The sequence below is a fragment of the Diprion similis genome, chromosome 9, assembly GCF_021155765.1.
Source record: "Diprion similis isolate iyDipSimi1 chromosome 9, iyDipSimi1.1, whole genome shotgun sequence".
Taxonomy (NCBI): Eukaryota; Metazoa; Arthropoda; class Insecta; order Hymenoptera; family Diprionidae; genus Diprion; species Diprion similis.
Window position 1 is genome coordinate 7,517,588 of NC_060113.1, and position 17,307 is coordinate 7,534,894.

The 17,307-nt window shown below is 37.7% G+C and overlaps 1 protein-coding gene across 1 annotated transcript in view; it reads left to right on the forward strand.

Moving 5' to 3' along the window:
- The window catches only part of LOC124410141 (protein bric-a-brac 2-like), a 109,689-nt gene that overhangs the window by 50,855 nt on the left and 41,527 nt on the right, over positions 1 to 17,307 (forward strand). The window contains exon 6 of the mRNA XM_046888287.1: positions 4,637 to 4,806. Coding sequence (XP_046744243.1) covers positions 4,637 to 4,806 — 170 coding nt within the window. The remainder of the gene's footprint in view (positions 1 to 4,636; positions 4,807 to 17,307) is intronic.

A 17,307-nucleotide genomic window follows, 5' to 3' on the forward strand; every position in this document is an offset into this window, starting at 1 on the left:
GATTATTGTATAATTCTCTATGCAAATTTTCCACCGTATCGAATATGTCGAGTAATTTTCATGGCTGTTACCGTTTTCCGTTCCGTACGATGGCTCGCTCGAATATAAACATATTAATTCTCGTCGACTTCATTTGTATTGGGTTTGCTAATTCGACTGAGAATCCTGAATATTCTCAGATTCGGAATAACGAGTTTAACGATTTTTTGATAAAGTGTAAAATTCTATTAAAAATCTTTAATAGTGTTAATTCGTCAACTCCTCGTGAACACGAATGAAACCAAATCTCTGGTGCGTAGTAAAAATGAATCTGAGCAAATTCGAAAAACACAAGCTGAGATATCAAAATTTTGAGAAATCTCCAGACGTGGAACGATCTTGGATATGAATGTCATTTATTAACAGCAATAATTTTTTACGTCAACGTTTCGACTTACTGATTGGAGTTATCCTTAGGACAATTTTTCATTTATACATCTAAAAAAAGCAAACGTTCTTTACAGAATCTTGCTGATAACGTCAAGATGAACGAGGAAAGTGAACTGCAAAAAAATGTTTGTACTGTAGTATCATGTAAGATTTTGCGAACGTTTTTCAGACAATCCATGGCGATCATGGGTCTGTGAGTAAAACGAGTCCAAAAGCATTATAATCGGTTCAAGACAACAGAGTTTAAGTGATTTTGATCATTCTTATGATAAAATTTTTTCTCAAACTGCAAATGTCTCAGCCCGTGTTGCTCAAATGCGCTCTAATTAATTTTTATCACATATTATAAATATTGTTTCATTCGTGCATTGTTATTATCATTGGTGCATTAGGGTGGCGCAAAAAAACGACTATTTTTCTTTTCAGTCTCGTGTGACAAAATGTTAGTTTTTATGTTTTGAGAGCCCACTGCAAAGGACAGTTGAAAAAAAAATTTTCAAGAGGTCGCTCCAAATTTTTTAAAGTGTCAAAAATCGTCAAAAAATTAAATTAAAAAAATTATATTTTCAGTATTTTGTTTGATTTTTAATTCATGTCGTGGTGTATTGTTATCGATTTTTTTTTACTAAATATAAGAAAAAAAATTTATGAAATTTTAATATGAATATTCAATGGTCGCTCGAAAAAATCTAAAGAAATGCACTAACAAATTAAAAAAAATTATGAGCGACCTTTCGAAATTCAAATTTTGAACTAAAACTTTCGGAAACTTATTTTTTTTGGTCTATAATATTATACCGTAACGAGAAAAAAAAAAAAATAGATTTTTGACGTTTTCTGACGTTTTAAAAAATGTGGAGCGACCTCTTAAAAATTTTTTTTTCAACTGTCCTTTGCAGTGGGCTCTCAAAACATAAAAACTAACATTTTGTCACACGAGACTCGAAAAAAAAAAAAAAAAAAAAAAATAACAATCGTTTTTTTTTTGCGACACCCTATTGGTGCATGGAACACTGCTGGAGATTTTTACATGTTTTTCTTTTCTCCTAGACTTTGGTTCAGACGCTACAGCCTATTCGTCATTAAAGCTCTTCGTTCCTATTCCGCCTCGATTTTCTTCACAAAACTAGACATTGTAGTGAATGGTCGTTTTTTCGTTTCGATTGGAAAAAGTTTGCCTTCACGTTGTCTCACTAACGTTTACCCAACGCGTGGGCGGTCAGCGTCTATGATCAACCCTACGCTGATGGACGGAGCAGTTTATTTTTAATTAAAAACTCTTAACGAGAAAACGTATCGACCCCGCTTCCCAAAACGAAGGGTGTCTCTTCCGCAACGCAACTGTAGCCTTTAACGAGAAACGTAGTGACCGTTGAAACGAACCTGACGATCATTGGGATATAAAAAAATTTTGACCACATACTAAAGCGGAAAAAATTTCTTACAAAGGAAAACTGGTCACGTACAAAAAAAAAAAAAAAAAAAAAAAAAAACAATGAACGATTTGGCAAGATAAAAAATTAGCTGATAACCTTGGTCCCATTTTGTTCAAATAAACCGGTTCGAAAATTATAATCTGTATCTTTTAAGACTCTTTGTCGATATTTCTTACAATTAAAGACGCGCTCTAGATTAATTGTACGGAGGCTTGCTGACCCCGATACGATGTAAAAAGGTCGAGAGCTTGAAAACCGTTGACGCGAGTACACTTAAGCCTGTTTCACCGCGTTTCTATTTCCGGCTTTTCTCACCTCGTTTTCCGATCCAATTTACTGTCACTCGCAGCTGTTCTCCATTTGTCGATTCTCTTGCACGTCAATTACCGTGTGAGACCAAATTCTCAGTGCTAGAAAATGTTAGTTTGTTTCTTTGTCTAATCGACCGAAACAATCGAGAAATTTCATAAAGAACCGTTGAGAATTGCTTTTTTACAAAACTCCGGCACTTTTTTTTCACATTATTTTGGTCCTGTTCTTCGGTATAGTTATTGGATTTTCAATTTTTTAGTTTCCGATTACGCCGATTTTTTCCCTTATTTATAAACGGGAATTTTAAATATTATATCAAAGCTATTATCATGGTATGAGACACTTCTCAAATTTGAGCTAAAAATTCAATACATTGGCAAGAGAGACTGCTTGAGAATTATATTCACTGATTTTCATCATTTCCCTGCCAATTGCTTACAATATTAAAAGCGGTGACAAAAATGAGATAACTATACAAAAAAATTAATCTTCTAGGGCAGTCCCCTCTCTATTAAAACTCGCTAATCTCGTCAAACCTCGGCGAGTTCAATTACAATTAGCTGTAGGTACCCTAATTGCGACCCAAATTAAATCCAGATAGTATATAGCTAAGATTCAGCGGTTCTCAACGGTCGACCCCTGCGCCAACCTTCGAAAATCTCGTCAATATATTCCGGCTACATGTAATACCCTGCAAGTATCTGTATGGAGAAGCTCTTCAGCTCTAATTGTCAGGTTCAGCAGGTGTTTTCCGTCAGGAAAGAAGCGCGCTCGTGCTGCTCTCTGCAATATCATTAACAACACCTCAAGAGTCTGGAAGCATCAGCCCAGAGATCAAAGACACGTCGAAGTGACCTGGGGAAAAACATCCCTCACAATATCGCGAGCAGAAACCTACATCAAGCAGGGTTGCGAACTATGAAACTGTGTAATGAAAACCTGAGCCTACCTTCATTATCCTTGGGCAGAACTTGGGGGAATAAATTTTCCCCACTTTCACTCTCGTAGCGAAGCTTAGGCGGATCGTCCCGTAATACGTTGTCTGCCTTCACGCTGTCGCGTTGTCCCGAAGGTCGGCTCTAATTCGCCAGGATTAGCCCTCGAGCGTTTAGGTGGTGTAAAATTATCGGCTAAACGGCCCGGCGCGTAGATGAACTCATTGTAAGTATGCACCCAACATCTGGTTCCTCAAAGATCGTAATCGCTTGGTACCTACGTGAAACGAGTCATCGTTTGGAACAAGTCGACAGAAACCTTGCTGTGTCGGTGAACCTCTACCTCTAGTATCATGTGAAATTTTTAACTGACATCATCATTCATCGGGCTACTTCATTTCTGAGAAAGCTAAATGATCAGTCTGATGTAATTCCAACCAGTGACCATTGGTACTCGTACTACGTTTTATGGTAAACTACAAAGCATCTCGTAGAAGTTGGTAGTAACACCAATCGTTGGTGTGCCAGACAAATTGAAAAGTAGAACTGAGAACTTCTATTGGCAGTTGGAAGTTGACAATAGCGAGACTTAATAGTGGTATTAGCAAAACTGTTGCTATTTTCACGGTACTTTATAATAAATCATACAATTCAAGCTGCTAGTAGCTATACTATAATATTGTGGTAGGTACTATCAGTCTCATCGACGTCACGGTAGTGAAACTGCAACAGTTTTTGTACTTATTCCTACAGCAGAAATGTTATAATATTCATGTTGTACAGCATCATTTTTTTTTTCATGAGGTTCAAGTTGATAATGTTATTTATAAAGTTGAAAATCACTACTTTGGAATTTTTAAATTACTTTAAAATAGTAGTACAAATGCTTTTTATATCGTGACAATTGACGGAATTCCAGACAATCCCAAAGTTGCGGAATAAAATTTTTTCCTGAACACACATCGTCAAGACAACGTTATCGACTTTAACTTCATTTTTTCCGTCATACGAATCTTACTGATCAACGTAACTGTCAGCGGTGTTACTATTGTCGTCCGATACCTATTTCGAGTCTTTAAAACTGGAAACCCTTTCTGCTTTCTCGGCTTGACAAACGAGTCGATATTCGATAAGCGATACACCTGTTCCGCATCTTGGGCTCGCATTTGTCGTACTCTGGTCTGAAACCTAATCGGTTCTCCAGTTTCAGAGAACTCCATACAATTTTTATCACTTCGGAAACATTTTTCTCCTCGTTACCTGTCGCGTTGTATAAAGACAGTCAGCGAAACCAGCTGACTGCTCAGTATTATTATGAATCTAGAAAACTGTTAATTTTAATGTTCAACGAAAGAAAATCAATGGAACGAGTGTCATTGAGTAAAATCTGAAGGGAAAGTTGATATGGTTGAAAAAGTTTTGTTTTTCGTCGAGGAAACTGAATTGGAGATCTGCGGATTCGTGTCGTTCGACGGCGAGTTGAAGAAGTGATTTCATTTTTTTTTTTCTCTTTCTCTTTGACAGGTCGAAGAGTGCGACGTGGCAGGCCACGTCTTGGGACTCGAGGAGGACGTCACCTTTCTCTTCACGGAGATTCACCGTCCCGTGGGGATTGGCTTCCTTTGGACATGAGGACCGCCCCTCCTGCTGTACCAGCATTTCGCGGCTTCGAGGAAGCTACCTCCGATGGGGTGGTGAGTTATGAATAAGTCTATACATTTTAACCACGCTTAACAACGTCACGCAACGGATCACGGTTCAAGATGCTTCGCTTCTCGGTTGGCTCAACTTGAGTAATACCTTCAATTTTTGTTGCGTATTATGCCACGCTCGATGCAAGCATCTCATTCAAATTTTCCTCTATGAGAGAATGTTATAAAGTTATGCCAAGTCAGAAATAAACAAAAACGTCGTGAAGCGCATATCTGCTAAAAGGTCTGCAGTCGCCAGTAAACAAGGTCGTAAAGTCATTTAGCCCATTGTGCTGAACTCACCGCACTGCGAGAGACGTTTGGTGACCAAATGTCCACCTATGAAGTCAAATTTTTTTATATTTTTACAACTCTTTCTAAGAATTTGCAAAATCCTTCATTCTGTGTTTTCCATTTAGTCCGACTGGACATCATATATCTAATATGTGCATACATACACATCTTCTAAGAAAGGCCATTTGACAGCCCTTCACGTCAAGGATCTCGTTCAATTCTAAAAATCAACCAATTACAATAATCAACAAATAGCAAGCATTTTGAAGGCGAAGGAGCAATCTGTGTCGTGTGTTTTTCCGAATTTCAAAATTCTTTTCCAGAGTCGTAAAAAACGACACTGAAAGTGAGCAAAGTTCCCGTCGTAATAAAACAGGAACGAATTTTTTTTTCAAAATTCTACGAAATACACGACACAGATCCATCCTTTACCTTTAATTTAGGACTAAGAGCAATAAAATCGAACTTGAGAGTTGAGAGAAAACTTGCACGAGCTGAGGCAAGAAACAGCGAATTTTCACCGCGAAAAGCGATCGTTTGCTAGCGCCATCTTTGGCTCAGGCCGCCCGTCGTGCGAACTAACGGCCGTAGCGTGAAGTCAGCATCGGACACGTGCAGACTCGTAATTTAAACCGCGAGCCGTGAGCGTTATTCAGTGCGTCCTTCGCGAATAAACATTAGTAAAGTATCTGAAACTCCTTGATAAGTGTTCGCTAGTCGTTCACGATGTCTAAGATATGGAAAGTGTTACGGAAAAGTAAGAAAGAGGGCCAGGGTTGGAGAAATTTGGCGGCTTATCAGCGGGAGAGGTTGAGGTAAGTTTGTTTACACGGACTCGATTGTTTTCATTTTCAGACCGACTAACTAACATGCACGTTTTATTAATTCAGAACACCGCATTTTCCTAACAATCTCTTTGAATTGTTATTTACCGTCCGTTTCTCAATGTGTATTTTGTTAACCTTTTCTTCCGAAAATCAATTTCCATCTTTCGTCCACTCGCAATCACAAACTTATCGATGACTTTTACCGTACACTGATCTTCCTAACTGACTATTTGAGAGTTATATTTGGTATGTAATTGCCAAGGTCGATGCACAATACACTATTGACCTGAAAACATGACATGCTGTCTAAGACATTGTTGCAGCGTAAAGTTTCAATGCTAGCTACGTCCGGTACGCTACATTTACGTTTCGAAATGAGCCAATTATTCAGCTCCATGAAACCTGAGATTTGACTCCGGCACTGATTCAGTTTTATCAGTTTTGTTAATTGGAAAAAAAATTGAATGAGCTAGCACTGTCCTTTTCGAACAAGTGTGTTACTGTTTATTATTAGTATTTATATATAGTATTTTCCAGTCGCGATATATTTTCGCCTAAAATATCGTAAATTTGACTCGCAAGTGGCGGATGCAAAAAAATTAATTTCTCTTACGTATACTCCAAAAACTTGATCATTTTCTCATTGTCAACACATCTTGTATCTAGAGTCAAGTGTTGTTAAAAAACACCAAGTTCTAACTAAGTCTGATGCAAGTGCAACTCACTCGTTTCATCAAAACATTCCTACCATTAAACTAGTCATACAAGGACGTTGTAGGCGTGTGACACGAACCAATTTTTATAGTATAATTTGTAACATTTGGCAACCATTTGTTGATAATATCAAAATTCAATCTCCTAAGGCCTTTCGGATGACTTTAAAATTGGATCTAACGACTAACAATAAAACGAATCTTTTTTCATTGAGAGTGATGATACTTAGGATAGGACATTATATGCTCCTTTGTTCAAAAATAATTAATGAACATTAAAGACAAACCAATTTGTGTAATCATGATAAATTTTTATCCATCTTCACACGAGTTGCGCGTCCAATTTTCCAAAAAGAAGAATTCTTATAATTTAATCACCTTTTATTCAAACATGGGCTTTCAAAACAGTAATTGAAATAATTTGAACTTTTCAAATGACTAGAGCTTACTTACACTCTATACACACCACTACCAATGAAGAGTCAAGTAAGATAGCCAGAAAATAATTACACCTTGGCCGAGTGTTTGCGTTTACCCCACTTGGCAAAATCAACTCGCACCTTGTTCCTCTGAGATTGCTCCACTGTTTGAATTGCTTACTCGTGCCCTCGTTTAGAAGGACGATGACGACGCGACGGTACGGTACGGCATGGCACCATAACCGTAACTATACTCCTCGTAATATAAATTATGTCCGTTTTCTAGACACCGGACTCTGCTTGTTGGTTTCTAAATTTATAACACTTGAAAGACCCGAGACGTCATGACTGACATTGCTAAGCTCGTCATTCCTCAAGTCTACGATAGTATTCGCAACTCCTAGGCACTAGTTAACTAGCAAGAGCCACGCCCGGCTTGCCCATATTTCTCATTACTGCTAATCTCGCTAGTCTGCATTGCTGGCCACAAGCAAAATCTCCTCAAGGATTATTGTGTGTGATATCCACCGTTGTGTAGTACTACATCAAGAAATATGACAGAATATCGAAAAATAGTCTCACCAGTTTGAACCCAGTGGTCCTTCGATGTATGTAGGAAGTCATAAATTCGACAGTTGAAAATCAAATTGTAAAATTCCGAAAGAACTTACCAAGGGATCTACATAGTTGTTCAATGATTTTCCACGGTTTTAGGTGAATTTAAGTCATTTGATATGATATCCTGTGATTCTATCCAATTTGGAAATTTAAAAAAAAAGTCAAGCACACGCAGAAATCATTGGAAATTAATGGAAACCATTTGGTGAACTAAAAATCAACTATAAATCACATGACAGGATAGAAATCAATAGAAACCAATCTCAACAAATTCAAGTGGTTCGAAAGCTACCCAGATTCTCTTCCACTCACAATAACTTTCTTTTCCTTCATACGCCAACAATCGTACTTTGATAGATGTAAACGCAACTCTATTTACGATAGCTGGTAAATGCAAGTCACGGTTTTATCACTTTCGAGGTAGAGTCTTGTCGAGATGCACTTTGTGCTTTTACAGTGTAATACGACTGTATGTTTATTTCTTTATGCGCATATTTTACCTATTTCCAGCCAAAGAAGATATATATGGAATATGAAAGACGATGTCGAGGTTGACGGAGAAAATGTCCCGTCAAAGGATTGTTAGAGAGAGACACTTCATAAATACTCGTATTTCCTGCCAACTGTGTAAAGTATATACCTGATACAATCTTTTACAAGCATAAAGATTGGCGCGTTGGAAATAAGACTTTGAATTCTCGGTCTCTTCGTCTACCGGGACAGAAAACTCGACCGAACTCCAACAAACTTTAAGGGCTTTATTTTTCTCGGAGGAATTCATATCCGTATTCCATGAGTGGTGAAATTCCTCCAGATAAAATATCAAAGACCGCGCGGACTAAAAAAGAGATCTAATCCCTGAAAACGATCTGCGGTCTACAAAGTTCAGAGGAGTTAATCTTCTGAATAAATATATGCTTGGCGAGTTCTGTGTTCTTATCTACAAATCAGTCATTTCGTATGAGATTTTTCGGAAATCGAGACAATTTCCCCCATATCACGTTAATGTTTATTTATTTATTTTTTTTTTTTCTATTTAGATAAGAAAACTTATGGCAGTTTTAATATTGTCATAAAATTTTGAGTTTTTTTTTTTATGGGGTATTTTTATGGGGATTATATGGGGTTTTGGGAATTTCTATGGTGTTTTGAGATTTTTTTATGGGGATTTCATGGGGTTTTTACAAAATTTAGAAAATTTTGTGCAGAATCTGTATTGCAATTAAATGAAAGGGTCTGAAACTTTTATGGGGTTTCAGGAATTTCTATTCATATAAGAACTATTCGTGAATTGAATCAATTTTCTACGGAGGATATTGGTGAGAATCTAACGGGGCCCTATACCTTTGAATTCTTTAACGTTACGGCAGCGAAGCGTGCAGGCGGCCATATATCTGTCTATTATAATATGAAATTTTTGGATAAAATGTTTGTCCGCTCCTTATTACCGATCTACTCCATCAACGTGACATCCAGGAATTGCTGGACCCGTGCGAATACTGTGGATGTACATATTTAATAGAAATATGACGACCGGTCGTATGATCGATAGGGATTTACGTTAGTTTAAAATTGAAAAGCGCCTTTTCTGTCGAGGCTGTGATACAGGCACGGGTATAATAAATAAATACATGGCAGATTTCATGGTATTTTTTTTCGCATCTGAGAGAACGTTTAAGTGATGGAATTAAAAACTCTTTCTCTCTTGAACGTGAAACGACTCCTGAATTGAGTTGTTAACGAAACGCTTACTTCTCGTGGGTTTGCTATGTCGTCAGAACCCAGTAGTGCCGAAAATAAAGGTTCATCGTTTCGGTTATAATTTCTCAGCAAAATATCTCCTCGTTATTCGGTTTAGCATATTCCTGCAGTATATCGATGGGCAATGCTGGGGTGAATAGTAATTTTGTCTCACCCTCACTTTTTCCCGATGTCATATACCTACTCCACGGCTCACGTTGCGCTGACCTCAATAACACGTATAAATTTAAATATTTCTACATTTTTCGAACATTCCAATAATAAATCGAGCTTAGCGGTTCCGGATTTTAAGGTCTTTCAATTTTTCTTCAAAATTATTCTGCAAGTGCAATCCAATTTTTTGACAGAAATTGAGAATACTTGAAATATTTATCATTTTTTTTTACAGTTGCGTTGTGGAGGAAAGTGAGGACGATATCCTAGAATGACGATTTTTCTCATCACATGAGGCTGAAATTAGTAACGTTAACGTACCGAAACATGAGAAAAAAAGTCATTATTGTACAATTTTGGAATGACTTTCTAGGAGTTGGTTTTGCAAAATATAATTATATTCTATTTATCATCGTTTACTAAAAGGTGCGAAGTTACGAGCTTTCCAAAAACTTGACTTCATACTCATCTCATCACTGGGTACTTCCACGAAGAATATTTTCGGCTCGATGTGCAATCGGGTCATCATGTTGACATTAGCCTAATATCCTCGATATTGTGTACATAACAAATTGTTTACCATGGAAGGAGTCACCGACGTTTCATTATTTTTCTCTGCTTCCTTTTCCTGTGGGTACTAAACAAACCCAGTTTCTTCCTCCTTCTTGTTTTTTTATTATTTCAAGATTCTACCCATTGAAAATCAAACCGTATCAATTAATTGTATATGCCATGGAACGTGAAATGAGCAGGATGTAAGTCTTAACATCCATCTATAATATCCTCCTTGGTTTATCTTCCATTTTCTATTTTACTGTTCATCAGAATACAGAATGGCGTTCGGAATTAAAGTTGGTAGCAGCACGTTTTTCAAGGCTTTCAAGCAGAGTACATACGTCGGTTTTATTGATGAATAAAAATGTATTATCGATGCGTGACAAGATGAAGCATACCTGAGAGTACCAGCATCAATCTTCGTAAAAAATATTCCCCTCATCTCCTATATCCCTGCGGGCAGAGGAAGCTCGTAAAAAGAACGGAAATTGAGAAGCTTCGACGTCTAATTTGGAGTTCGGATTGTCGCTGTCAGGCAGCGAGCAGATCCCGGAACGAAACAATCAAAGCACTTGCGAATTCGAGTTGTACCTGTTTCTGTACGAATAACGAACAAGCTTTGACTCGCAATTGTAAATTACGTTGAATCCATTACACTCCTCGAAAATTTTCATGTGCTTTCGAGGCAATCCCCAGGGGCTTTTGGAGGCCCTATAAACTCGATATCGCTTCGCTCCTTTGCTGCTGGTATTTCATGAAAAAATTTAACAAACGATGTTCACATTCAAGAAGTGAATATTCTTGAATCTGAAAGTGCAGCGTTTGATATTAATTGTATTATCCAAGTTCAAACTTTAGACTTTTCTTCTTCTCTCTTACCATTTTACTAATATTCATAATTGCTTTAGGTTCGTCAAGTTTTGCGCTTCGATCGGTCACCAGCTGCCCTCTTACCCAATTCAGCTTAAATTTGAACGATTTTCATTCTCTGTAATGGTTAAGAATTCATTCATTTTGTCCAAAGGGAACAAAACTGAAGAAAATTGCACTTCGAATATTATAATTTCATTAAAATAAAAGTATAAAGTTATTATGATATTATATAAACAGTCGAGTGACGGAATTTCACGCCTCTTGAGACGAGATTTATTTTTTCAATTTTGTCTCTCTTTTTTTTTCGGTATCAAGATGCGACCGTCAAAAGCCAGGAGATCAAAAAGTGGAGTTTAAATTCATTCTATTTAATTAACTCGGAGGATATAAAATGTACGTAATTCCGGTGAAAGCTCAGATCTATTTACTCAACGCCTCTTGTTGACCTGCCGTGAATATATAAGTACGAGTTTTCACTCATCCGCGAAGTGTACGATTCGATTATGTAATGCCTACCTACAATATTCTCTGTTTAATTAATTATAAGCCTAAATTTAAATCTATTCGTAACTGCCAAACCGCGAATATCGAGCGCACATATGAAAGCGAATTTAAGGGATTTTATTTTACTTCATAAATTCATCTCGAAGCCAATTACATCTCGTCAATGTTGAAAGACAGGTGATGCTGGTGAATTATAACTGAATATATATTTACCTTTCAATGCGTTTTACCTTTGTACCTTATATTCCCGAAATATTCAAACTGATTTTAATATCTCAGGTGATTTTTTCAGCGTAAAAGATTTCTGGTCCAGCAGGCGTAGCTGCTTTCAAAACTTTTCACGTTCGACTCTGGTATTTAAATAAAATTTTCATTCCTGACTTGAATTGTGTAGATATGTGCAATATATACATGTTATATGTATAGTCACATGTAGAACCTTTCAAACTTCTGATATTGCCATTTTTGCCATTTTTGCGAGGCCTCGTGTAGGTATAATTCATACAATCTATACGCGCAACGGTGAAATATTACAGGGAAAGGAGCTTATGACAATAGGATAAAGATTTCAATATTTTCACCTCCGACTTATTTTCGTCAAATATATCTTCACAGATACTCGAGCACAAAGTTACCGATATTTGAAAACGAAAAAAGGGTCCTTTGAGCCACACGAAGAACGCACTTGAATGTACCGCTTGCACGTACCTACTCTAAAGCTCGATTCAATCAAAATCACATCCTTTGGTTAGCGACTTCAAATGCCGAAGTGTCGAATTACTTCTGGAAAGGACCCCGCAGAATCCTTATGGAAATTGGCTCTCAATCGAATTGGCTGGAATTTCAGTGTTTTGTAGTACAAATCCTCCTGATCGAAAGTTCTCATGAAGACAAGTCCCAAAAATCAGTAGTTTTTGAGATGCGGGCTTCGGAAGAAAGGTGTCCAGGTTTTTTTATATTCATGACTTGCGCGATTCTTACGTATTGCAAAGCTTCAAGGGTGACTTGATACCAAATACATCACTGAAAAACTTCGTGAATGGAATCAATGCAATGACAGAATCGATCACAGCTTCTTGCCTATCTTTGAGAATCAATCATCCAGTCTTTGAGTGATTTTTTCAATTCCAAATCCCTTCGAAGGATTATAATTCATGAAAATCACGAAATCCATAGATATTAAAAAATTTGAACACCTTTCTTCCAAAGCCTGTATCTCGAAAGCTACTGATTTTTGGGACTTGTGTCCATGAAAAATTTTGGTCAGGAGGATTGTACCTACTATGACATACTGAAAATCCAGCCAATTCGACTAGCTGACAATTTCTATAAGGATTCTACGGGGTCCTTTCAGCATACGTTCAGCTTTCGAGTGCGATTTACTAAACTGACTAGCAGAATACAGTGAAGTTTATAAGATGAAGACCCTACGTTTTTATAGCTGTATCGATTTCTTATATTTCAGCATACGATCTGGTAAAAACAAAAGAGAAAGTAACAGCAACAGGATTTAAAGACTGAACTTAAAGTCTTTCGAGTTGAATTTTATCAAAAGAAACTTTCCTTGACAAGAGAAAAATTAAAATTTACGTTATTGTTTCGTAACATTGATACAAAAATCGTATTGTTTGTTGGACGGTGATGGATAGAACTGATTTCGTTTTTTAACCGTAATTGAATAACGTTAATATATTTTTTAATTAAGCACAAGTTCATCAATCAGTCTGCTATTACGATTTTGCCCAAGGAAGAATTTTTGTGAAATCGGACAAGATTTTAAGGTGCAATTTTTTATTTTTTGTTTCGTTTCCATTTAATTTTGACCTGCCTATGCGAAAGAACATTCATCATTATTTTTATCTCATTTCGTTCTTGTGTTATGAATTTTCAAAAAGTTTCCTGTTCTAACTTTTGAAATGAATATAACTCGAGAACGAAGAGATATTGAAAAAAGTGAAAAAATATTGTTTTGTCCTCAGACACAGATTTGTGTAAAAAATATGAAGAAATGATATCTCCGTTGTGACGAAAATCAAATTTTTATCTGACATTCCAACAGTTCGTGATTCGGAAAATCAGTTTATAACTTTTTCATACTTTTTTCACGAATCTATGATTCTGGCTGCAAAAAATGTTTTCTGTTTTTTCAACATCTCTTTTCAATTTCGAGTTACATTCATTTTCAAAGTTCTGTAACGTCTCAATTTAGCGATTGGACGCTGGTGGTGGAACGTACTTCTTTTTTTCTTCTCGCGCATTGGTCATTCTTGATAATGTGATTGACAATGAGAAACAGCTCGACCTTGTCGAGTTTGTTCAACTTGGCTTTTTCAACATCTCTTGATGAGAGGACGTGCCACCGATCACTACAAGAGCTCCCGGGAATGCCGCAAGCTGTCGTGGGAGGCCAGACGTCTACGACTTGCCATAAGATGCAGCAGACATGCCTCGTATATACACCACTTGAGTTGGATGTTTCGTGTATCTGAATCCCCATGGATCACTGACAAGCTCGCTTGACAGTGCGAAGCATCTGGATGTAATCCAATTGTCAAATCACGAAACCCTATTGATTAATATACCATTCGACGTTTACATATATTTTTTCTTATGGTGAACTGGGTCCTACAAATCATTCCCAAGAATCATTGATGGAAAATCTTGTCCGATTTCACGAAGTATGCTCTAAAGCTATACGTAACGTTTTTGTGGTTAACTGAAAAGCAGAGGAAAGAATTCATCATTTTTAGCATTGGAAAGTATATCGTTATAGTATATCCCATTGTGTACCATAAATGGTTCTGAAACGATTAACGATGTGGCTTGTTCGATTGTGAAACCCATGGGTTTGGATTTAATTGTTTGGAGACGAAGACGTCGTTTTAATTAAATTCATCTTAATTCATTTGAACCAAAGGTTCTGAGCCACCACTTTGACGTGGTTTTTGTCTAGACTGTACGCCTGATGCATCATTAACTTCTCATTATAGTATATTATCATCAGAACGTGCAGAAGTGTCTCTCTTAAGATCGCACGCCTTCGGGTACATTCCCAGACCATTCCTTTTCGCCGCAGATTTCTTCAAGTCACTCGTCTGGCTTTCCGAACGACTAACACGACGTCCAGGTACCAGCATTGAATGACCGAGTTCTTTTACCCTCATCTCCAACGCCTCTCATTCCCTTCCAGTGTAACGTCACAAGATGACTCGTCATTTTCTCTAAAGAAAAACTCTGCTCGACGCGGCGTGACAGTGCAGCACACTCCTTCTTCTGGAGAAGAAGTCCCGCGTGCTTTATGTCGCGTGATATGAATGCTCCTCTCATCACAATGTCCACATTCCACATCATCTTTCGTGCAATACCTACTTTCCAAGCTAACCCCACATCCACGCGTCAATGTACCGCACTGCCACCTTACGAGTAATTAACAATGCTTCCAAGGACGCTTGTGAGACTAGCAGACATACCAACCCCGTTTTCCGCCCCAGAGTCAGACGCAATTTTACACTCCATGATCCTTTTCTTTCCCACTGTAATCTCGCCCCGGAATAAACCTTTGAGTACCTTTCCTCTCGTCGACACGGAATCCTGCATTCTCGTTTTGCCCGATGGCATTTTTGCGTTCCACAGACCATTTCTACCATCGACTCTCCCTCGCTTCACTTGCTTGGCGCAGAGTCCAGAACGACTGCTTTCTGGCTTCGATAAGCTTCTCGGACAAGCGACATGAGACGACTTTTCCCGCCATTCGCAAGCATCAGCGAGTAGGTTTTCCGAGTGACTAAGCATGTTCCAGTACTACTCTCGCTTCCGTTTGTGTTGAATCAAAGCATCTCTCAGCACTTTTCTACTGGCCTTTTCTCACCCTCTTTAGTCGATGAGTTTAGTGTGTTACGTGTGAATGACGCGGTGAGTCATCATCATATTTTTGGTAAATCCTAACGATCCTCATCCCCCTTTACCGGTAGACGAAACGCTTTGCTCCCTTCGTATGGATCATCTCACAAGATGGACTGTCCCTTGCATGTTAGTCTAGCTTGAATGTCTGTCGCACAACTGTTATCACGACAAGGATCAACTTGCAGCCGTTCTATGGCTGAGTGATTTCGCTAAAGCATTCGACATTCGTGTACTTCTGTGCACACACGACCATCGACAAGTCCTGGCAATCGATAAGGATCCACGTAACGTTCACATGCGTGTGCAATTCACCAGGTAACAAGGCTTGTTGAGAATTCATCAAACTTTATCGTGAACGATCGAAACAACTGACGAACTTGAAATATATCTGCCTTGGTACGTTGTACGAACTTTGACAAATAAGATGAAAAGACAGACAGACGTCTGTGCATAATTTACTTCAGGTAGTTTCTAACGCACTTTCGCGTTTGGTGTCGCCGGCATTAATAATTACTCCAGAAAACAGGCAGCTGATGCCTCATCTCAGACGGTGAATAATATTTTTCCATGTAGCGACTGGTGAACCAATGATTGGATGGAGAATCTCGCCAAGTGCGCGAGGAAGTGGAAACGCCTGGCAAGATCAGTGATACATTCTGAAGGGAGGAATTCTGCGAATTTGTACAATTCACGGTTGTGATAACCGCGAGCTTTTCCTCTTACGAGCCTCTAAATGCTGCGTGCGTTTCTCTCGCTTCCCATAATCTCTCCTGATTTATGCCGTCGTCGATATCGCTCGGAATAAGGGCGGTGAATTTTGTTTTCTTGGGGGTTTCAGTGTCGGAAAAAATTATTACACGACTTGTAAGCATGCGTTGATCAATTCAGGTACTTACGCCGATCAGTAATGCAGACACTTGGGTATCCTTATCATTGTTGTCGACGAGTCTTGATCGTGAGAGAATACCCACCCATTCGATGTCCCTTTTTTCATCAAAAGTCTGCGAGTCTCGACTATAACGCCGACCGAGTTACGCCAATTTTGAGTGGTTAGCTTTTTTACGACTTAGAAAATAACTTGTACGTAGTTTTCAGGCTCGATTTTCATCGGATCTGCAGACTTATTCAGGATGTGAAATTGAACATTTACAATACAGTTTTTGAAAATAATGAAACCATTCAATGTTGTGTCCTGAATTTTGGGAAAATGGCAACATCGATTTCGATGAAAGTTGAGTGAAGAATCAAGTATTGGGTGAAGATGATCCATGAAACTTTTCAAACTCGATCGGACAGGTTGGGCAATGGAGTTTTGTGTACAAAAAAATTTTGTCTCTCACTGTACTTATACACGGCAATAAATATTGTATTTTTATTACTATCGCAAGGAAACTGAAACAAACTTTACTCAATCGAACACTTCGGTATATACTTTATACAAAAGTTTAAAAAACCTACAAAAAAATCAGAATAGTGGACATCATATTTGAGATTTATTGCATTACGAAGTTCGGTGAAAAACTGCTTTTTTCTATTCACAACTTTTTTCGCCAGACCTACTAGACATTGAATCAATTGTATTATCTCCTTAAGTCTTTCCACATACAACACCTGACTTTATTTACTTCGCATTCGAAATTTTATTAAAACTTTTTTTCATAGATATTTCTAATAATTGCAAGTAGTAAACAAATTATTCAATCACCCGTTCCAATCGAGTTTAATTTCTTCTTCAAATCTGTTCAAGTTTAGAATGGAGCAAGTTACAAGAAAAAAATAATTCATCTATCTAAAAAGTTTCCCAATTTCATGAACCTTCAGTGGAATCGATCAATATTTCTATGTTCATAATACTGATTTCATCGGATGAATCAAAGTTTTTTT